At 38.3% G+C, this 25,016-nt stretch overlaps 1 protein-coding gene across 2 annotated transcripts in view; it reads right to left on the reverse strand.

Annotated features, from left to right (window-relative positions):
• Positions 1–20,767: 20,767 nt before the first annotated feature.
• sytl3.L (synaptotagmin like 3 L homeolog) overlaps positions 20,768–25,016 on the reverse strand; it is a 75,715-nt gene continuing 71,466 nt past the window's right edge. For both annotated transcript variants that reach the window (XM_041562842.1, XM_018263234.2), the window contains one exon: positions 20,768–21,325. In XM_041562842.1, the coding sequence (XP_041418776.1) occupies positions 21,302–21,325 (24 nt within the window). In that variant the 3' untranslated portion in view covers positions 20,768–21,301. The remainder of the gene's footprint in view (positions 21,326–25,016) is intronic.

The raw sequence follows: 25,016 nt of genomic DNA on the forward strand, positions 1-25,016 counted from the left end.
ACAATCCCAGCAGTGCTGTTGCTCCAGTCAATATCTCCGTAATTAAAAACCCTATTATATATACGGAATAATGTATTATTTTACCCTATAGTGAAATATAAAGGTATTCATGGCTCATGAGTATTGTATACATGGACACTGCCTTGATGGGGCGGATCAGCTTATGCATACTTTGTACAAACTTTGTAAACTTTGCAAGCTAAAAGTGTTTCTTTTTTCTAGATGTTACAGTTAAGTTGTGCAAAAATAGTTTTCTCAGGGGGCAGTATATTGGAGTGCTGGGGTTAAATTATGCAGTGTATATATATATATAATATTTAAGAGCTATGAATACCTTTATATTTCACTATAGGGTAAAATAATACATTATTCTGTATATATATCTATATATATATATATATATATAAATATATATATATATCTATATCTATATATATATATCTATATCTATATATATATATATATCTATATATATATATCTATCTATCTATCTATCTATCTATCTATCTATCTATCTATCTATCTATCTATCTATCTATCTATCTATCTATATATATATATATATCTCTATCTATATATATATATATATCTCTATCTATATATATATATATATATATATATATATCTCTATCTATATATATATATATATATATCTCTATCTATATATATATATATATATATATCTCTATCTATATATATATATATATATATATATATATATATATCTATATATATATCTATATATATATCTATATATATATATATATCTATATATATAGTAACAGGATGGCTGACAGAATACCTGGAAATGTCCTGGATGCAGTTTATGTTTGTAGTACTGAATTTTGGATATTCAACAATAAGCCCATACACACAATGGGTTAATAGATATCTGCCTTTCCATCAATGGCAACTGTGAAGGTGCAAGCCTGGACAACAGTCATCCTGCCATAAAACAATCCTTGTAGCTACAGTAATGTCCATATCAAAGAGATGCAAATAACTGGACATACTGGTGTGGGTGCAGGGATAGCAAGAGTTCCCAAGGGAATGACACTCTGCTGGATCAACAAAGGGACACCTGGAGCATTGGGTTATGGGATTTCTTTCACAGTGCATCCTAACTTGATTTCAGTCCCTTGTCTATCTAAGAAGAGATGAACCATCTTCAAGAAAAGCTAACATCGACCTGATTGGCTGGGACTGTCTTTTGGGTGTGGCTGTTTTGGGAACAGGGTAGTATGTTTGTTTGAATGGTCTTCCTTATGTGTAGATAAGAGCATTGTAAATACTTTATTAGTTAGTCACTTTCCACTCCCTTCCAATGCATCCTTCCCTATCCCTTTCTACCTCCCTCCATGTTAGTTAGTTCCTTTTTATGTAATATCTTTTAGTTCCTTTGTAAATAAATACCACTTATTTAAAGATCAGTCTGCCTCAAGTCATTAGCCTGGCACCTCAAAATAGAGCAGATCCAACAATGTTTGTCCCAGGTTTCTGACAGAATGGTTCCTGGTTTGCTTTTCCAGGTGGGTGTGGGTGTGTGTGAGGAGCTGGGAAACAGACTGGGTGTTTCTATACTGAGCTGCATCTATTTGAGATTTCAACATTTGACTGGAGGAAGGATTTAAAAATATCTCTCCTAAGAGATTGTGGAGTGAGTCCAACAGAGGACTTTTGGACTAAATACTGCTAATGCTGTAAGTGCTGGACATTTTTGTTTATACAGTTAAAGCAGGACTGATATTCCTATGTTGAAGCAAGTGTACCGAGCCTGTTTATTTTTGTTTGCAATAAAAGCCAGCCAAGCTGCATAAACCTGTTAAAGGTTGCCTTTAACTCACGTTTGTATGCTAGAACAGTGCTGTGCTACTGATCCCTGCTAAACTGAATCTCACATATGGTTGATGATGCACTGGCACAGAAAAACTTAAAGCACAGAGAGCTTAAAGGGCCAGTACAACATTTCTGGAATAAGTCTTATAACACATTGTTGTAAACATGGATGCAATCATGAAGCAGTTGCTAGATGCCGTGGCTCTCCAGCAAGCGTATGCTGCCCAGAGATAGACAAATTCATCCTTGCAGTAAGCGACTATTGCCTAGAGAGAGACAAATGCATTACAGCAACAGTAAATGCAAGCGGAAAGAGTAGCTACAAATGCCCAGGTTGTTGCCTTGAAAGATGCACTGGAAATTCAACAGTAGCTTGTGGCCAAACTAATTTCCAGAACCTCTGGTGGTTTGGCCATTTCCCCTAGCAACCTCGGGGGTCTATAAGAACTTGCCATTTGTTACAATGAAAATGACGCCAGAGGGTGATGTGGAGGCATTCCTGCATAATTTTGAATGCACTGCTGAGAGAGACTCCTGGCCAAAGAAGCAGTGGGCGGGGCTTCTGGCGCCATTCTTCAGAGGTGAGCCACAAAAGGCCTATTTTGAGCTCTCTCCGGAGGTGGCACTTAGCTATGTTAACCTCAAAGCTGAATACTGGTACGCCAAGGGGTTACCACGTCAGTACGAGCACAAAGAGTCCAGAATTGGATCTTAACATTGGACAAGTCACCTCACTCCCAAATTCATGACCTCTTCCGGCTGGTAAAAAAATGGCTACAGCCAGAGATCCTTTCAGCTTCGGAGATGGTGGAGAGAGTCATCGTGGACAGGTTCCTGAGTGCCCTCCCGCGACCACTTCACAAGTGAGTGGCCCATGCATTGGTGAAAATGATTGAGAGATACCTAGCAGCTGAGGATATTGTAGATCCAAGGTTGTCAATACACAGCCCAACAGCAAAGACCCGGACTCCCGTGACCCCTAATATGGGAAGGAAAAGTTGCTGTGTTATGTATACATGGGGACTCCAGGGAGTATTCCTTGGTAAAAATGCACTTCCAGACTCCTGTGGGGCAGCAGCTTATCCTGTTGGGGTTGTACCTAAGCTCTTGTATGATGCAATGATAGGGAGAGAATTCCCTCAGTTTTAGCAACTATGTGAAAGGCCAACACAGGCTACTGCCATGGTTGATGATCTTTCTAAAGTTGCAAGCCCTGGGAGTAATACTTCCAGTGACTTGATCACAGAGCCCTTGGTATTCCCCCTTCTTTGTGTTGGCAGGAGATTCGGGGGCCTAGTCAGGGTAGTGGGAGCGAAGACCCCCTAGAGCTTCCTTTGGAGTTCCCTGATTTAGAGTCCCATAGAGAAAACTTTGGCTCTGAACAGCTAAAAGACCCCACCCTTGTTAGGGCTCGGGAAAATTTTATAATGATTGATGGTAAGCCTACTGAGCCCAATGATGGTGTCTGTTTTCCTTATTTTGCACTTAAGGGAGATCTGTACATGGGTTGGTGGGAAGAAAAACACATATATGAAGGTAATATAGAGGACACGGGTGCAATTATGATCTATAAACGCTATATAGATGATTTGATTTTTATATGGAAAGGAGAAGGGAAGACATTCTTAAAATATTTAGAAACACTAAACAATAATGATTTAAATTTAACACTAACGGGCACATTCAGCGGTACAAATATACAGTTTTTGGATTTAGAATTGTCTCATAAAGACTGTAAGGTACAAACCACAGATTAAAATATAAAATGTGCAGGAAATTCATTGTTGCATGCAGACTCATGTCACCCGAGACATGTTTTTCAGGGAGTACCAATAGGACAATTCTGTAGGCTTAAGAGAAATTGTAGTACAGAAGCAGATTTTCTGACCAAAGCTTGTAATCTAAGGGACCAATTCCTAAAAAGGGGCTATCGAATGCAAGAATTAGAAAGAGCATTCAAAATAGCTATATCAAAAGATAGAGAGGACCTGCTAAAAACGAAAAATTCAAACAGACACCAAAAAATAGATAAACCATTATTTATTACCTCATACAGTAGACAATTTACTCAGATAAAACAAATAATTAATAAACATATACCAATGCTATATAATGATAGTAAACTGAGAGAGGTATTAATAAAGGGATATAACTTTGTAAGTAGAAAGGCACCAACACTGGGACAGATCTTATCCCCAAGTGAATTCAAAAGAAAAGAAAAATAACTGGTTATAAGTCAAAGGTACATACTGCTGCGGAGCATCGAGGTGTGTTACATGTGCACAGATACACAAGTCAAAAACATTTGTAAGTACAAGAACTCAAAAAGAATACAATATTAATTGCTTTATTAACTGCAATACAAGTTATGTTGTGTATCTGTTAACATGCACACACTGCGGCATTCAGTACGTAGGCTGCACCACTCGCCCCTTAAAAAATAGAATGCGTGAACATATAAGTCAAATAGGGGCAGAAAGTAGTGCCACTACAGTATCTAGACATTTCTCCCAATGTAATCAAGGAAATGTTTCTTACTTACAAATCCAAGGAATAGACAAAGTGAGGAATTGGAGCAGAGGGGGAAATAAACAAAAAAAACTTCTGGAACTAGAAGTGAGATGGATCTTTATATTAGATACACGAGAACCTAAGGGGTTAAATATAAGATGGGATGTGAGCTGTCATACGTAAACATAAAAATAATAAAACTCTTTCATGTATATATAATAAAAGGAAAAAAAGAAAAAAAAGTTTTAGTAAAAATATATTAATACATTAGAAAGAGACCTGAAATCACAATCTAGAGAAAAAAATAATAACTATTTAAAATAATATAAAGGAGGAGATAACGCAATACAAATGCCCTTCATTCCAATAAAAGTTTCAGAACTACCAAACAGTGTTGCAATTTATAAACCTAAAGTTAAATATAGTAGTAACAAGTGAAACAAATTAATTGAAACAATCCTGTTTTTAACAAAAAGTAATTAAAAATATTATACACAATGTTGGTAGAGTTGAGAAAAATTATAGACTTTAATGGTTATAAAAAAATAATTTATAAGAACCTTATGTTAAGGAAAAACAAATCTTTAGAACACAACAAAAAGTTTTGAAAGAGTTAACAGTTCTTAAAGGGGTTGTTCACCTTTGTAACACATTGACAAATCTAACAGTTCACATGAATAGAACAAACTTTTCCATAGAAATAGTTAACAGAAAAAGTACAGTTCAAGAGATATTCACCTCAGAAGTGTCCCTGTACTAATCCTTCAGTTCCACACAGACCCTGTGCTGGGAGGGGGTCACTGACCCCCAAAAACACTACAGTGTTCACTTCCTCTTCCTTATATGACATCACACATTGTACTGGCAGCTAACTTAACTCCTATTGGCTATGTCTGCTGTCAATCTGCCACTGCTTCCTGTGCTGGGGAATTTGAGCAGCATTCAGGTGCTGAAGAGTAACTGTTACAAGTTCGTGAGAGGGAGGGGGAGTGTGGGCTGTGTACTGCAGAGACTTCAACTGTGCAGATGGGGGGGATCAAGGTGCTTGGGACCTGGAGTTTTCTGGATAATGGATCTTTCCATAATTTGGATCTTCATACCTTAAGTCTACTAGAAAATCATGTAAACATTAAATAAACCCAATAGGCTGGTTTTGCTTCCAATAAGGATTAATTATATCTTAGTTGGGATCAAGTACAAGGTACAGGTATGGCATCTGTTATACAGAATGCTTGCGACCTGGGGTCTTCTGGATAGCAGATCTTTCTGTAATTTGGATCTTAGTACTAGAAAATGGTGTAAACACTAAATAAACCCAATAGGCTGGTTTTGCCTCCAATACGGATTAATTATATCTTAGTTGGGATCAAGTACAAGCTACTGTTTTATTATTACACAGGAAAAATTTGAATTATTGGATTATAAGGGCTACTATGGGAGATGACACTTGTACTTTCCAGAAATATATTATTTTTTTTGGGGGGGGGGTCCATGTATTATTTTGTGTATTTACCTCATAAAAAAGGTAAAATATTTTTCTGGTATAGATCCCTATATCATGAAAAATATAACTTTTTAATTTTTTGGTATTTAGAGCTCTAAATCTTGTTCCAGAAGTGGAACACTTAAAAAAGGTATCATTTTCCTAGGTAAATTACCGCCCCCCCCCCCCCCGGGAGAGCGCACAAAATGTTCAAAAAACCTACCTGCCCTCATCACTGCTCTGCCTGTCACTAAGGGCTGCCACCTCACCCTTTTAAAACCAAACACATATGAAATCCACAGCCTGCATGGCTAATTATCAATTCATTTAGATGCATGATACATGGCTGCACAGAAATCAGTTCAGTCTGCAGCATCTAAATGAGTTGATAATTAGCCATGCAGGCTGTGGATTTCATATGTGTTTGGTTTTAAAAGGGTGAGGTGGCAGCCCTACTGTCCCTGCTAGATGTGTAAGTTACATACGTTTCTAAGCAAGTCACTGCTGGTTTTGTTGCAATTTTGTAAATAACTGACATTATGCTTAATGCCAAAGGTTGCCAAACAATGTTGCTCCTTCCTTTTCTGCAGTATTTGTCTGCATGGCTGTGTGATTGTTTGTTATATAGCAGGTTTGTTTATATGCTGCGTCTGTTAACCTCTGCCATTACAATTGAGTAATCAACCAATGATCATTCAAATTATGTGACTGGTTACAGTTCACAAGCACCCAATAAATTACTAGGAGGAGGGCAGTATCAACATCCAATAGGAAACAAGTAAGGGCAAAGCCTGGGCATGATGATGTCATCATATAGGAAGTTCTTGGTGTGTCAGGTTCAAAATAGGCCACTCCCATCACTTCAGAAAACTGGTCTGAGAGACAGGAGAAGGGCTGAGTTAATAGGTATAAAAATTTGCTTTTACAATGGCATTTTTACTTTTTGTTATGGAAAATGGTTTTTCTAACACATTGAGAGCATTGTTAGTGGTTTCATAAGATTTGTACATTGAAGGTGAACAACCCCTTTAAGGAGGAAGTACGTCTTAGATGACGAAAACTTCCAATGCTTTTTAATCCATGTGAATGTAATTGTTATTTTATGCCTATGATTACGTGTGGTAACACACGAAACGCGTTAGGACGATACATGTTTGTGCAATAAAGTAAAGAGATTTTTTTACCGCTACCTGGAGTCCTGCTGAGTGCGTGCCAAACTGCCAATTTCCAGATCTGTATCATATGTCTAAAAAGGATAATGAAGTAATAGAACAGCTTGTGGTATCCAAGCCATATAGGGGAACCGTATTGGATCTCGCCCATGGCCGTGATGGGGTCCAGCTGGGTAGTGATAAAATGGCCAAAGGAGTGTTTCAAAGGTTTTACTGGCCCAGGGTAGTAGAAGAAATTAACAAGTACTGTGAATCATGTCCAGAGTGCCAAATCTCTGCCCCTATGCCACATTTCTGTAGTCCCCTTGTTCCACTTCCCATTATTAAGGTCCCTTTTGAAAGAATAGCCATGGACTTAGTGGGTCGATTGGTAAAATCTGCCCGAGGCCACCAGCATATCCTGGTTATTATGTATTATTCTACTCACTATCCTGAGGCCATTCTATTACGTAATACTTCTGCTAAAGTTATTGCCTTTGTTATACGGCAGACATCCCCCAGGACTTTTTGATATCACTAAAGAGACATGGGAGGGAAAGGTCACTCCTCTTCTGGCTAAGTGGCAGGGACCAGTTGAGATAAAGGAAATGGTTGGGGATGTGCTTTACAAAGTTTATCAGCCAGGGAAAAGAAAGAAAGAACAGATATACTATGTGAATCTGTTAAAACACTGGAAAGATAGGGAGGCTTTAGCTACTGAAGATGCACGATTACCCAAGAATGTGTTTACAAGGGAGCCTTTAATTCCTGAGGTTAAAATAGGCAAAGATTTATCAGCTGTGCAAAAACAGGAGGTAAAAGAATTCCTCATGAGGAACAGGGATGTTTTCTCTGATTTACCCAGGCAGACTAACATTGTAGAGCATGATATCGCCACTGAACCTGAGGTTCGAGTTAATCTTAAACCCTATAGAATTCCAGAAGCCAGAAGGAAGGCTATTGCAGATTAAGTAAAAAAGATGCTAGATTTAGGGGTGATTGAAGAAGCATCTAGTGATTGGTCCAGCCCAATAGTGCTTGTCCCTAAACCAGATGGTAGCTGGAGATTTTGCAATGACTATCGCAAACTTAATGCGGTGTCAAAATTTGACACTTACCCTATGGCCAGGGTCGATAAGCTCATTGACAGACTAGGGGATGCTCGCTATTTAACTACCTTAGATCTCACCAAAGGTTACTGTCATATACCCCTTTCCCAGAGTGCTAGGGAGAAGACTGCTTTTGTAATTCCAATATAAAGTAATGCATTTTGGTTTACAAAATGCTCCTGCCACTTTTCAAGACTATCGGAGAATCTTAGCCAGTTGAAAGCCAAACAGGAGAAATATACTCAGCACCTAAACAAAAAGCTCAAGCGAAACATACCTTTGCTAAAATAAAAATTTTTGAGTACGGACAGAAAGCTGGACGCATGCTGGCACATCTGGCTAAGGCACACACCTCCCCCCCCCCTCTATCGCAGCTCTGAAAGATAAACAGGGGACACTCTAATCCGACACTGATATGGTAAAAGCAATGTTGGTGGATTTTTATAGGGATTTATATGCCTCCAAGCTACATATGTCAGAAAGCGACATCAAACTATTCCTAGCTCCGCTAGAGCTCCCAGTCCTAGCACAGGAGTTTAGAGACTTTATTGAAGCAGACCTCACAGAAATTGAAATTCAGGAAGCTATTGACTCTTTCCCTCTGGGTAAGGCAGCGGTGTCAGATGGGGTCCCAATTGAAATATACAAAAGACATTCAAGGACTCTTGCACCTCTCCTGGCAAACATGTATGGAGAAGTGGTACAGATAGGCCAGTTCCCCCCCATCCTTGTATGAAGCAGCAATAGTTCTTCTACCAAAGCCAGGGAAGGACCCCCACCAATGCGAATCCTTTAGACCTATTTCACTACTGACAGCTGACATCAAAATATATGCTAAGGTCCTGCAGGGAAAATTCACCTAATTAAGATGTTCATCTTGCCTAAAGTGCACCGGCAGTGCCAGAACCTGTCTCCTACTGCTTGATAGTCAGATAGTTTGGGGGCGACAGAACAGCAGCAGGATATTGAGGCAGCTAGCTGGATGACAGTTAGAAAATCTAAGGTGGGCAAAAGGAAAATGGAGGCTGATCCGGAGCTTATACATTGCAACAGATTTACCAGATTGTGTGATGATGATGGGAGTATGAACGCCGAATTGGCAATTCTAGATGGGGCTGATCTCTCTAACAGCTGGGAGACCATTTTCTCTAGTAGTGGTGGGGAGGAGAGCAGAGACAGGCCTAAGCAGATTGTGGTTGTAGGGGACTCAATTATTAGGAAAGTAGATCGGGTAATCTGACTATACGCTGGTGAAAATTCGCCAGTGTGAAGTCATTTCGCAACTTCGCAAATTTACTATTAGTCACCCTGGCGAAAATTCCCAGCGATGCTGATAGCCTAGAGCAACTTCGCACCCTAACGCTGGCGAAGGTGCACTCTGGCGAAGGGGGTGAAAATACGCAAATTTACTAACATTGATCTTTTTCTGAACGTGACCTCCTTCGCCAGAGTTTACTTCGGCAGGTTAGAGCAGGCGAAGTGCAATAGAGTAGATAGGAGTTTTAAAAAAAAAAGTTGAAAAATGTTTTAAGTCCCAAAATATTTGAAATGGCGTTTTTTGGGTGACAGGCTGAAAAAGATCGAATTTTTTTTTAGGGTGCCCACCTTCCCCCCTACATTTGTGGCACCTTAACTATACTATGGGCACATGTGTAGGGCATTAGAACACCTAAATAAACTTTTATTAAGTTTCCCTGGGCTTGTGTAGTGTTCTGTATGCGCTGCTGCATACACATCCATTGAAATTCAAATGTGGCGCCGTATGTAAATTAGCCTTCACTAGCGCAACTTCGGACCGCTCATAGTAACTTCGCTAGCGCAACTTCGGAAACAAACGGTAACTTGTGCGGAACTTCGGATCTTCGTGAATTTGCGATGTCCTGACGAATCTACGCCTGCCAAAGTTCGGCGAAGTGTGGCGAAGACAACGCTGGCGGATCTACGGAGGTAAGTAAATTTGCCCCTAAGAAGGGACATGAGATTAAAAAGGGTGAAGGAGTGTGTTTGTATGTAAAGCCTGAATTAAAGCCATGCACTAAAGAAACACTGGTGAGGGTGTGGAATCCCTCTGGGTAGAGATTTTGACTGGGCAAAAGGTTACAAAGAGAATTATCATTGGTCTATGCTATAAACCACCTCGTATAAGTGGCGAGTATGAAGCCCAGCTACTCTTGCAGATACAAGCGGCTTCACAGCTGGGTCAAGTTGTTGCTATGGGTGACTTCAATTATACAGACATTGACTGGGGTAATGGGGTTGCCAAGACAGAAAAGTTAGTAGGTTTGTAAATATGCTGAATGACAACTTTTTATTCCAGCTCGTTCAAGAACCTACTAGGAATTACTCACTTTTGGATAACTAATAATACTGAACTCATTTCTAACATTTGTGTGGGTGAGCATTTAGGGAATATTGATCATAACATGGTCTCCTTTGAGATTCTGCTGCAGAAGCAATTCTAAAAGGGAGTAACTAAAACACTAAATTTCAGACATGCAAACTTTGACAGTATAAGGACATCTCTGCAACATATTAAGTGGGAAATGTTTTTCACAGGGTTAAACACGGAACAAAAATGGGAAGTCTTTAAAATGCTGCTAAATAAATATACATGTCAGTATATTCCCCTTGTAAGCAAGGAACGATGTTGCAAAGCAAAACCTTTTTGGTTCAATAGAAGTGTTGGTGTTGAGGTGGGTAAGAAAAGGCATGCTTTTAAGGCTTTCAAGTTAGCTGGGACAGCCAAATCATTTATAAGGTACGAGGAGGCCAATAAATCATGCAAAGAAGCTATAAGGCAAGCTAAAATTGATATGGAAAAGGATATTGCAGCAAGCAGTAAAAAGAATCCAAAATTATATTTTAAATATGTTAATCGTAAAAAAATGAAGCAGGAGGGGGTGGGACCTTTAGTTTCGGAGGGGGATCAGCTGGTTGATGAAAACAAAATAAAAGCGCAGATTCTGAATTCATATTTTTTGTCTGTCTACACAAATGAGGAAACAGTTATTGAAGGTTTCCTTCTTAATAGTCCCAATTCTAGTAATACAACTATTACACTTTACTAGTACATTAGAGGACATTATAGACAAATAGGGGATCTTTTTACCCATAAAGAGGATCACCGTACTAGAGGCCACGCCTTCAGAAAGAAAAGAACTTTAATTTGAAGCAACGTAGGGGGTTCTTCACAATCAGGACAGTGAGGTTGTGGAATGCACTGCTGGGTGATGTTGTGATGGCTGATTCAGTTAATGCCTTTAAGAATGGTTTCTATGATTTTTTGGACAGACGGAATATCAAAGGCTATTGTGATACTAAACTCTATAGTTAGTATAGGTATGGGTATATATAATTTGTGTGAAAGTAGGGAGGGGTGTGTGTATGGATGCTGGGTTTTCATTTGGAGGGGTTGGACTTGATGCACTTTGTCTTTTTTTCTTTTTTTCAACCTGATTTAACTATTTAACTATGTAACTATTATCTGGACACCTCTCTGGACAAATTCACCACCATTTTTTTATTACAAAAGCTCTCTTTCAGGCCAGGAGGCTAATTGCCCTGCATTGGAAGGACACCTCCCCACCTTCATTTCATGAATGGACTACAGCAATGGACGATGCAGCTGCAATAGAGAGAGCTGCTATGAACAAAAAGGGGCAAATGTTGAAATTCCTCCAAATCTGGCGCTGCTCGACAGGGAGCCTGGGTGGCATGGCTCCTCCCTCCCCGCGTGGCAGCTAAACTCGAAGTGGCTAAGTACTGGGAAAGGGGTCAGCTTGGTTGACAAAATAGGTAGCTCTATAGGCTTATTTTAACCTGTGTTGAAATGTATAACCTGAAAAATTGTTCTATACACCCTATATTGTACATTTGTTTACTATGATGAAATGTAAAAACGCATGCATGCATATCTGCTCCACCTTTTTCTATGTTCAATAAAACCCGATTTGAGCAACAAAAAAAAGGGCTATATCAGCAGCAGAATACAAGAAAAATACAGAAAACAGAAAAATACAAACTAGAAAGGAGAAAGAGATGAAGGGGAAAAATATTGGGTGATAAAGGTAATATACATCATATACAAAATGTATATGGCACCTTAGAGTGTCCATACCAAAAATAAAATCCTAGGTTATTTGCTTTAGTAACTACATTTGTACATCATATGCTTTAAAGCTAGTAACATTTGAGCCATATGTGAACAAAGCATGTTTTTTGTGCAATTCATTAAATAAAATGTTTTTTGAGACACAGGGTTGGGTACAGCAGATCTGATTCATAAGATGGAAATCACAGTACTATAAATCAGTCTGCAAACAGACCATATTTTCATGTTAGAAAGATGCTGCTCCTGTATTGTGTTTGTTTTATAGAATGCCTTTCCTGTAAGAAAACAGAGCTGTATCTATGTTGTGAAAACCTCTTTAGCTTTCTCATAGCTATAGTGTTATTTTGCAAACATCTCCAGTGAGATGGCCTTGGGCCAGCATTATAAAATATAGAATTAAAGGGTAATAAGCATAATGCACCTACATAATGCTACTACAAGAGAAACTTTTACCTTGGAGTATTCCATTTCTAGATTTATGTATAATAAATGTTGAATACAACAGAAAAAATAATGCACATCCAATTATTACTTGAAATTGAGCTTTCATTTTAGATTACAAAAAATCTGAATGGACTCTTGCTCCTTCACAATATTATACCAGTTAAACAAATGTTCAGTGCTAAAACATGATCTAAACAATCAAATATCCAGTATTGAATTATTGAATTGCAGCTTCCTGAATCATCCCCTCTGTGCAGGAGTCCCAGTAGAAGTACAAGGATAAAATAAAAACTAAAACATTATATTGTCTAAAGTATAGACAATATAGATAAAAACTATAAAGTGTAGTAAGTTAATGCAATCTGTGTATATACAAAAAGATATGTGAAAAAATAACCAATAAAATCCACTTAAAATTACTAGTGCACTTTAATACCTCCTTACTGCACACCTAGTGAGCCAGCCTACTCACCAGATATTCCCCAATATTAAGCCAAATGGAAAGGAATAAAGGTGCATATTGTCCTGCAGCATATCTTAAAAAGCCCCAGCAGTGAAAAAATGTTCCAATGCTCCACAGGTTGGACATAACAAACAGAATGCAGTATATAGTGTTGCTAAGTTTAACCCTTTAACTTTCAAGCACGTAGGTACTACGTTCTGGCTGAAAAATGCTCTAAGTGCCAAGCACGTAGTACCTACGTGCTTTGCATTAAAGGGTTTCCTCACTGCACTGGCAGCTTTAGCCGCCATGCAGTGAGTCAGAGAGGCCCCCTACCCCCTAGGCAACGAGCCAAGGTGGGTTCCGAGTCAGTTCTTTGACGCATCGTCGCAGGTCTGACTTTCTTACCGGAGTGTCGCAGCAGCACCCAACGACATCACTTGGCCTCCAGGACCCAGCACCTGCCCACTCACTTCCTGGTTTGTGATTGTGATCCTCCAACGCTGCCAAGATCCCTCCTGCACACAGAAACAGTAAGTGGCCTTTTGTTTGTTTGTTTACACACTTTTACACAATCATACAGGCAATTACACACACGCATATACTATTTATACACATTTAACATTAAGTTCATTTTTTTTTCTTTTCTGCCTTTTTATTTTTCAAACTCTTGCACATATTTAAACATTCACTTACACATATACACACATGTATGCACTTTTTAGAGCTGTATACACATGAATACACAAGCACACACATATATTTTTTTAACTTTTTTTTTGTTCTTCATTTTATCAGTTTTCCTCTTGTTATTAAGCAAAAAATTGTTGATTTCACAGCGTGACTATTGGATCAAGCATTCTGACCGCTAACCACACTGTCGGATCAGTTATTTTGTTATTTCATTGATTTGCCTAATTGTTTTTGATTTTTATGATTTTATGCTTGCAATGTTGTTTTTTTAGCGTTGTTTTGATAATTGGAGTACAAACAAATTTTTACCAATTTTGGATTTGTCAGAATGTGTACATTACAAAAATAGATGATTTTGGGGGGGGGAGTCTTTCTGCTGTTAAAGGGTCTTGGACACATAATATTCAATCCAGGGGCGTTGTTCACAGAAGGTGAATCGACAGCAGAGAAAATTCATATGCACTATTTTTATTTGGGGTCTGCACATGCCAGCTGCTTTGGTATATCTATGCATATTGGGCATTAAACTGTTCAGTAGACCCTTGGCATCAATAGTTAGGGTGTTTTACAATTGTATGTAAGACATTGGGTGAGATAAATTCAGCCAATTGCAATATTTTTAGCCGATTTTCAGAAATGTCATAAAAACCGCTGCCTTTAGCGTAGCTTTGCAGTATGGTAGTTTGCAGTAGAAAGACTTAATTACCCATTTTTGATTTGTCAGAATGTGTACTTTACAAAAATATTTGGTTTTGAGGGTTTTTCTGCTGTTAGTTGGTCTTGTGGCACAGTCAGGGACTTTTGTGCACAAAAGACGAATCGGCAGCGGAGAAAATTCATATGCACTATTTTTATTTGGCGTCTGCACATGTCAGCTGCTTCAGTTCATCTATGCATATTGGGCATAGACCCTTGGCATCAATATCTATGGTGTTTTCCAATTGTATGTAAGAAATTGGGTGAGATAAATGTGGGCAATTGCAATATTTTTAGGCGATTTTCAGAAATGTAAAAACAGCTGCCAAATTTAGGAAAGGTTTGCAGGTGGGTGCTTTGGAGTAGAAAGACATGCATACTCAAGTTGGAATTTTGGGAATATGTACTTTTCTACTTTTCTCGGGTGAACATACCTTTTTCTACCTTTGTCGCCCCAAAATCTATGTAAATTAGTTGATTTTGCAGTATCTGGAATTACAGAACTTATAGCTCAAATGGGTATTTCACATTTTGGGGCCCCTATATGCCGCATGCTTATGTAAACCTATACATATTAGGCATCAAACTGTTCAGTGGACTCCTGGCAATCATATTTAGAGTGTTTTACATTGGTACCTAATGATGTGTGGGAGATATGATGCTGTAGATTGGAAGCTTTGAGGTAATTTTTCAAAAAATTCACCAATTTTTATAAAAAATTATAACTTTTGGAAAGAATAGCAACTTGGTAGTTTGCCGTACATAGATATATTTACCCATTTTTGATTTGCCAGAATCTGCTTTTTTTCAATAATGCATCGTTTTCTAAGGTAAACCTTCTAAGGTGGAATGTTTGGCCTTGAAAGTATGCCGTTATATTTCTGATATATGTGAAACATGATTTTTTTTATTTATTAGACACTTAGAAGCTTATATCTTTTTATAGATGTGGAATTACACCAAAATTCTAGCATATTTTGAAAGCTTATTTTGTCCTGAAAAAACAATATATTCAAAATGTCTAAAAACTGCTTGGCAGTAGATGTTCGCATTTAGGACAAAACGGCCGGCAGAGAAAGGGTTAATGAATCAATAAAACACAAAAAATTGTCTACTTACAAAATATCAATATCAATCAATCAATAAGTACAGCATGTAGAAAACCAGATGCATATAATTCAGTCCAATGTTTTTCACATGGTTAGCTACCACACTTCCTCAGGGAAAGGGTTCATAAACACAAAGAATTTTCTCTACACCCCTTTTAAATATACTTCTTTATCACCTGTGGCAACAACCAACATTGTGCTTGCGCGAGTGACATCACGCATTTATGCAAATTGACACTATCCAAATTGCAATATTGGCGACAATTTACTAAAGGGGGGCTCTCCCAAGACAAACTTACCAATGTTCACATCTCCAAAATTTATGTGAATACCCAGTAATCCCTGCATTACCTAAAGATATGCAAAGATATTCAAAAACATTCAAAATATAGCCCCATTTATATCACACACTTAAAATACATAAAATATCTGACATATTGATGTGTGATATACCCAAACAAACAAAAAAAAACATGTAATGTATATATAAAGAGAATACATACAGAAAGACTTATAAAAAAAAGCATATATAACCCTTAAAAGGAGATATACCTCTACCCAAATAAAATTCACCATTTTCTATATGTAACATATTAAAAGCGCAAATGATATAAAGACACTTCTGTGCCAAAACCCAGTCAAGGAGCATTAGAAAGCTGCCAAATCTAACTCAATATTCAAACCATGAGGTGAAAGGCTGTTCATTAAAATGGGGGGAAACCTGTGTCAGACCCATATACACCATACCTGTAGGGTCACCCCGTGGAATTCACTAAAATGTCAGGGGAACACTGTGGTTGGTCTATCTAGTATAGGTAAATCTAAAATGAAAATCTTCATAGTCACTGTGGTTGGTCTTGTTGGCTTTCATGTTACAGACATGTTCAGCTTTCCTTGTGCCAGCTGCCCTGATGGTCATGCCTAGATCGAACTTGTTACATGGACATATGACTAAATAAACAAGTTATATAGACTGTTGATGAAAAGATTGACCCCTGGAAGACCCCTTCAGTTATGGGAATGGGGAATCACTTATTTACAAGGTACACACCTCTTAATAGTTACATAGTTACATAGTTAAGTCTGGTTGAAAAAAGACAAAGTCCATCAAGTTCAACCCCTCCAAATAAAAACCCAGCATCCATATACACACCACTCCATACTTTCACATAAATTATATAGTGAATAAAGTACCCCCTCTTGTAAAATATAAGGATATTATAAGTTACCGAGGAGTTTCATGACCATATTAAAACACGAGGCCGAAGGCCGAGTGTTTTTATACAGGTCATGGAACTCCGAGGTAACTTATAATATCCTCATATTTTACAACTGGGGGTACTTTATTAATTATAATACACAAATTTTAGTGAGTCATGTGACAGAAATTACATCACTACTCACCGTTTATAACTGATGACATCACTACTCACCGTTTATAAGGATATAATTTACAAGATATTCACGGCTTTTGTGTATTATATATACTTATACCTATACTAACTATAGAGTTTAGTATCACAATAGCCTTTGATATTATATCTGTATAATTGAGCATCTATATGTGCCGTTGAGGCCATCATGTGCCCTCACTCCATGATTCTTATCCCAAACTTTTGATTGGGCAAGTTCTTCAAAGTTCTAGCTTTCTTAAAAGTATCACAAGGTTTTTCGTTAATAAAAGTTTCCATCACAGGGTCAGCACTCAAAACATGCCAGTGTTTACATATAATGCCTTTGATTCTATTAGAAGCCTCATTATATAAAAGTAGGATGACCAACCTGGTTCTTCCTGATGGGCTTAACTGAAAGCAATTCAGACCTATACCTATTCTCCCTAAATCTAGACTAAAATAAAATAAAAAAATCATTATTCTTGGTACATTATCCTTCTTTCTTGCTCTTAAAAACTGTCCTTTGGGTATATTTCATATGTGGTTTATATGGTGGCCACTGGATGCATGTAAAATCCCATTTCTGGTAAAGTTTACTCAATATTTTACCTTGTTCCACAAACAGGGTGACATCCAAATAATTGATCTCCTCTCTGTTTACATCTGTATATAATATATAAGCAATAAAAGCATCTATGGAGTCACGGTAACCATCCAAGATGAAAACCAGATCATCCTTGAATCCAAGGTATCTGTCCCTAATTTGGTTATTGGGTCCTCAAATATATTGATTTTCCCAAGTGGCCATATACAGGTTGGCATACGATGGGGCAAATTTGCTACCCATTTCCGTGCCCTGTACTGATCATTAAACATAAAATAATTATGATTAAATTAAACATTATTGTAAAGAATGAGCATAACTGCTTTCCAGTTCCAATTTTTCCTTAACTGCCTTAATGATGATACCACCAGTAAGACTCTCTCCGCTCAATATCTTCAACCTTATTTAATAGATTCATCGTGTTTTGTAAATAGGATTTTTGTTTACACACCAGGCTCTGCAGATCCATATTGTGAGAAACTTGCCTGGTGGTCTAGTGGGGGTGCAAAGGGGAAGCCTGTTGCACTCTCGGTGGGGACGCCCCTTGGCGTTAGCTTACTCCGGTGTCTTCTTAAGATGCGCCACATCTTCCAGGTTTTGCACGTCTTGGGCCATTTTCAGCTATATTTGGCACGGTCTTGTCTGACGTCATCACGCTGGCACAAAATTCAAATATTTAAAGGCACAGGTACCTTTTGTACATTGCCCAACGTAAAGGTTCTTCCTGGTTCCTAGGTGCTTCTAGTTTGATTCCTAGTATTGATTCCTGTGTTTTTGACTCTTGCCTGTCCCTGACCCTGATATTCCTTCTGCCTGAACTAACCCCGGCTTTTATTGACTACTCTTCTGATTCCGTGTTGGTACTTTTACTCCTCCCCGTGTATGACCTTGGCCTGTGACACCGACTTCACTCTTGTACCCAGTTTGGTACTGCAATGCCTGTTTGGTTTGACTCGGCCTGTTCCTCAACTTCGCTAACTGCTCCCCCCCATCCTATGCGTATACCAGTTCCCGTGCTTGCCAGAACTCTCCCTGGTTTTCCCGCAATAAGACCTGGTAGTATCTGGGTAGCTGAGGGCTCCACCCCAAGCCAAAGGCGGCTGCTGTAGGCAGAAGAGCGGGCTGAGACCGGAACCTTGGAGTTAGTTCTGGGTTTGGGATACCGTACATTACACACATATTCAGAGAGGTTACTGGTGAGGGAATGTATACCTGAATTAGGTCTTCCTGGAGGGTTTGAAGTGCTTTTTGTATCTTTGGCAAATGGTAAAAAATAGATATTTTTCGATAATCGTGATGATCGAATTTTTTCGCCAGCCATGGATTTGCCGTGAAAATCCGAATTTTGCCAGCTGCAAATTATTTTGTGAAACTGCGGCAAAAATTAGCAGCGACAAAAAATTTGCAATTGACAAAAATGTCACAGACAAAAATGTTGCCATAAGAACGCCCATTGACTTGTTGCAAAAAAAAAAAAACATTTTGATACGTATTGACTTCAATGCATTTCACAAATGTTCTCGCAGTTTCACAAAATTTATGGTGAAGCGAATTGGGATAGATTCATTTATCACTATTTTATAATAATTAGGTTTGTTCAGGTTTTGCTTTATTGAACCCTTACATGTGTCTTTTTTTGAGCTTAATGTGAGCTTTATTTCCAGTTTCCACCCTTAGGTCAAATAGGGGTTTAACACTGATTTTTAATCTGATATAAATAAATTAATGGCAACATTAACAGACATAAACATGGTCAGTTATCAGTATTGCAGACAACTTTTTTGCTTTTACCTCTTTACATATGAATTTAAACTGATATCTTCTCTTAAGGAATGATTTCTACCATGACTAATAACATCATTAATTTAGTTTTCTTTAATTTGGTACCTGTAAAAATAGGTTTAAAATAAATGAAGACTCATTCCACACCATAAAATGTTGTGTTCACAACTTTGGCTCATCATACCATCTGGCGGTAGATTTTATTGCATGGCTTGGTTTTGTAATAGTGATGGTACTTCTAGCCTTCTAGCCTTAATTTCAAGCTCCCAGTAATATGGCATCACATCTTCTGCATGCCTTTTTGGCTAAACAAAACATTTTACATTTTTTTTTTCAAATTTATATTACAATGTTGTTAATATTTGACTAATATTAATATTTGACTAGGGAGTAAGTAAATTTGCTTTACTTTCTCCCTAGAGGCATTGTGATCCCCCTGACATTTCCAAATTGCTTAGCTAAGAACAAAGAACTGAAATTCTTGCCATCAGCACAATTCAAGCATATTACCTGTGGGTAGGAATGGTTTGGAGGATAAAGACTCCCTAAAATTTTGCCTTTTGGCAATGCTGGAGGTCTAGCATTGGTGACTTCTGCTGTTGCAGAATTGTTGCCCCAACACTCCATACCACTTTGCCCTTGAAAGCATATCAGATCAAGCTGCCATTGCTTTGAAATTAGAACTAAAGCTTAACAAAGAAGCAGGCTGCCCATTATGGTTTGAGATTCTGTACCAGCCCAAGAACACCACACCCCTTTATCAGTGAAAATATCTGGATCCAAAGATGCCTTACTGCAGTGGTGGTGGATGGTACTAGGGCATGTTCTATGGTCAGCTCACACTCATAGCCACTCACTTTGTAACATATAACTGCTTATAGTTACAGAGTGAAAGTAATTACAGGCTACTGAATTCCCAGAATGGTACATGGGGTAGTAATTGGCTACCAAAGGGGTGTACAGCAAAATTGCACAACACATCTGCATAATAAATAATCTCCCAGGCTTTCTGACTGAAGGACATAATCATAACAATGTACTTATCCACAGTAGAATGTCAGCTATATTCATATCTTGAATTCTCGATAAAAGTAAACTGCCATGTTCTTTATTCTTTGTCCTGGCATTTTATGTGTGTTCAGGCATTAATAATTGTACAGCCTTATTTAAAGAGGACCGGGGTGATGATTTATGTCCTTTATGTAACACGATTATAGATACCACCCAGATATATTATCCCACACAGAAGTACTTATTGCAGAACTACAAAGTCCTTCAAACTGAACTTCAAGGGATTCTTCACTACCCTGAACCTCTGAATTTCTATACTTGTGACACAACCAGGGTACTTACTGTATGCTCTAACCCTCCTTTTTAGACCCAAACATTTAAGAGATCAATAGCATTTTAACAAATCATTTTATTTTCTGTAACAATAACATAGCACATCAATAGTATTTGTTGAGGACTTCCAGGGTGCACTGGATCTTGAAAAGAAAACCACTGCATCACATTGCAAAGCAATTCTTATCAATGTCATGGTGGACACTCCCAAATCCCACCCAGACATAATGATGTTGCTGGAAGAAACATTTTAAACATAAATACTTGGCATTTCTTAATTGTGTCCATGAACTTTACAATGTCAGAGCCAGATATTATGCACTCAAAAGGAAATAGGAAAGGACAATTCAGTTTTGGACCAATAGAGTTCAGCCTGAAGTTCATTTAATTCATCTTTGTGTTTTTCCACCACTTGGCCATGGGTCAGACGGACCTCTTTGCTGTTGTACTTTTCTTCACATTCTGCAAGATGCAGTTTCCAGAACACCACTGCTGCTCCCTGTATGCCAGGTTATATATGTGCTTTTTTTAGTTGAAGTTAGTCATGCAATTAACATCTTCTCCCTTTTGGCTGTCTACCACCAGAACTTCCTTACCAATCCACTCGGTCATATGCCTATCATTGGAAGACAGATTTAGCTTTTGTACAAGAGGTTTTATTAGAACACACCCTCAACCTGAAATGAAATTAGTTATTATGATAGATAAATCACTATTACACATAGAGGCAGCTTTATCAAAGGTCAAGGTGAAGTTTCAAAGTGAAAAACTTCAAATTTCGAGCTAATTTTCGACTAGGGAATAGTCATACTTCGATTCGAATTTAAAAAAACGTTGAAATTCAAAGGTCAAATTTTTTTGAAGTACTGTCTCTTTAAAACTGACTTCGACCATTCGCCACCTAAAAGCTGCCGAAGTGCTGTTTTAGCCTATGGGAGACCTCCTAGAACCTGTATGGAGGCAATTGGGGGAGTTTGGGAGATCGAAGGTCGAAGTTAAAAATCTTCGATTGAAGTACGATCGTATGATTCGAAGTAGGCCAAATTCGGCCCACTTTGACCCCAAAAAACTTCGACCACCATTCGATTGGTCTTTTTGAATTCGAAGTTCATTTTAACTTCGACCTTTGATAAATATGCCCCTTACTACCCTGGTGCAACAAGTTGCAATTTTTTAGACCTCAGATGTTTGTAGTGTAATAAAATATTTTTTATGACTTTTGATAGATTAAGGGGCCAATTTACCGTATATACCCGTGTATAAGCCGAGTTTTTCAGCATCCAAAATGTGCTGAAAAAGTCTACCTCGGCTTATACTCGGGTCAGCGGTACCCGACCCGAGTAGCTGAGATTGCAGTCACTTTTAATCATTCCTATACCAACAGTAGTAGTTCACTTGGGGGAGAGACTGCAATATCCCACAATGCCCTCTGTTGGTTATATGAAAGAATAACAGTGCACCCTCTGTTGGTTATGTGAAAGAATAACAGTGACTGCAATATCACACAGCGCCATCTGTTGGTTATATGAAAGAATAACAGTGACTGCAATATCACACAGCGCCATCCGTTGGTTGTATGAAAGAATAACAGTGCGCCCTCTGTTGGTTATATGAAAGATTAACAGTGACTGCAATATCACACAGCGCCATCTGTTGGTTGTATGAAAGTATAACAGTGCGCCCTCTGTTGGTTATATGAAAGAATAACAGTGACTGCAATATCACACAGCGCCATCTGTTGGTTATATGAAAGAATAACAGTGACTGCAATATCACACAGCACCCTCTGTTGGTTATATGAAAGAATAACAGTGCGCCCTCTGTTGGTTATATGAAAGAATAACAGTGACTGCAATATCACACAGCACCCTCTGTTGGTTATATGAAAGAATAACAGTGACTGCAATATCACACAGCGCCATCTGTTGGTTATATGGAAGAATAACAGTGACTGCAATATCACACAGTGCCCTCTGTTGGTTATATGAAAGATTAACAGTGATGGCAATATCAAACAGCACCCTCTGCACATGGTAGTGGGACAGTGGGACAATGCACACAGTAATCCGTTTGGCTATTCTCTGTCACCATTAACTTTGCAAAGAAGTCCAGTTGATCGCTGGGGGGGTCGCTTTGGCAGAATGTGCGCTGCTGGGAGACAGGGCTGTAGTTGTGTCTAGGCTTATACTAGAGTCAATAAGTTTTCCCAGTTTTCGTAGGTAAAATTAGGTACCTCGGCTTATACTCGGGTCGGCTTATACTCTAGTATATACGGTAAGTGTAAAGTCAAAAACCACTAAAATAAGACGATGATGATGATGATAAATAAGCCTTCACAGTGTTCTGGCAATATACCTTTAATATGCCACTATGTAAAACACTGTATATTTGCCACCAGGTGCCCTTGAATAGAGCACTTCACTATCCACTTTCTGATCAGGAATAAGTTTTTTTTTTAATTTAAAATACTTTGTTATATATATATATATATATATATATACAGTATATATATATATATTTAACAAAAAAGTCCAGACCAATTCAAGGTAAAGAAAAATGAATTTTACCAGTATACAGGTAGTCATGCAAAACATGCAAACATGCAACGTTTCGGAGCTCCCGCCCCTTTGTCAAGCATCTATTCTCACAATGACATCATATCCTATTTAACCTGTCCCATAACATAGACACACCTACTTCTTACATGGTATTAATTATTTAACATACACAAATAATAGTTCAATAGTTTCACTCCTAGCGTATTATCTCAATACTACATAGGTTCACATAATTACAGTCATTACGCATAATGTGTCTAATTCTCATAGTATAGTGCTGTCTTACTCTTACACCATTTATATAAATGCATAAAGATCATATTCTCTGTTAAGTCCTTTAGGATGTAGCGTCTGCAGGGTATGGATCCAAAATTTCTCCTTCTTTTGGAGTTGTAGGAGTCCTTCAGTTACAGGGTACAGCGATGGGATCGAACGTCGCCCCTACCTACGCCAATTTGTTCATGAGTCAATTTGAGAACCATTATGTATACACACATGACCTGTTTAACAAACATTGTGTTAAGTGGTGGCGTTTCATAGATGATCTAATGGTCATCTGGAGGGGTGACGTTCAATCCCTGCTGGAATTCAAGACATATCTGGATAATTGTGTTTCAACTATTAAATTTACACTAGTACATAGCCATGAAATGGTGGTATTTTTGGATACTAAGGTCTATCGCAAGGGAACACAATTATGTACTGATCTATTTGTTAAGCCTACAGATCGTAATAATTTATTAAGATATGAGAGCGTACACCCGAGGGCTAACATCTCTTCTCTCCCCAGATCCCAGTTGCTAAGGGTGAGGCGTATAGTAACAGAGGAAGAGAGATTAGACATACGACTGGAGGAAATGACTACTAAATTTGAACAGAGGGGTTACCCTGGTGAGACATTGAAGAGAGAAGTGTGCAGAGTGAGAGATCTAGATCGACAATCTAGTATCCAAGAAAAGGCACAGAGGTCAGAGAGGCAAACCAGAATTCCGTTTGTACATACGTATCATCCCTGCGCACGTAAAGTCCATCAGATTATATATAAGCATTGGCCACTTTTACGCAAAGCCTACCAGGGATTAGAGAATTTGAGGAACCCCCACTGTTATCTTACAACCGACCACAAAACTTGAGGGATAGATTGGTAAAGGCCGATTTAGGCACTTCACGAATCACCACACAGAGAGTGTTGGCTCCACTTAAAGATGGCATGTATCCATGTGGGAGATGTAACCAATGTTCAAGCGTAATACGCACTAATGTTTTCAAACACCCACACTCAGGAAAAAAATTTGATATTCGTGGCCATTATACGTGTGATTCAGGATATGTGATATATATGATCAAATGCCCGTGTGGGCTAGCGTACATAGGGGAAACAATACAGCCGATCAGAGATCGAATAAGTCAACATAAATCTACAATCAGGAAGGAAATGGTTAAATTACCAGTTCCAGCTCATTTTAAATTGGCCAGACATACCGCTGCATCCCTCAGATTTCTTGTATTGGAGTCTGTTGCCCCCCCACGACGGGGGGGCAACAGACTCCTACAACTCCAAAAGAAGGAGAAATTTTGGATCCATACCCTGCAGACGCTACATCCTAAAGGACTTAACAGAGAATATGATCTTTATGCATTTATATAAATGGTGTAAGAGTAAGACAGTACTATACTATGAGAATTAGACACATTATGCGTAATGACTGTAATTATGTGAACCTATGTAGTATTGAGATAATACGCTAG

Source organism: Xenopus laevis, chromosome 5L, assembly GCF_017654675.1.
Source record: "Xenopus laevis strain J_2021 chromosome 5L, Xenopus_laevis_v10.1, whole genome shotgun sequence".
Taxonomy (NCBI): Eukaryota; Metazoa; Chordata; class Amphibia; order Anura; family Pipidae; genus Xenopus; species Xenopus laevis.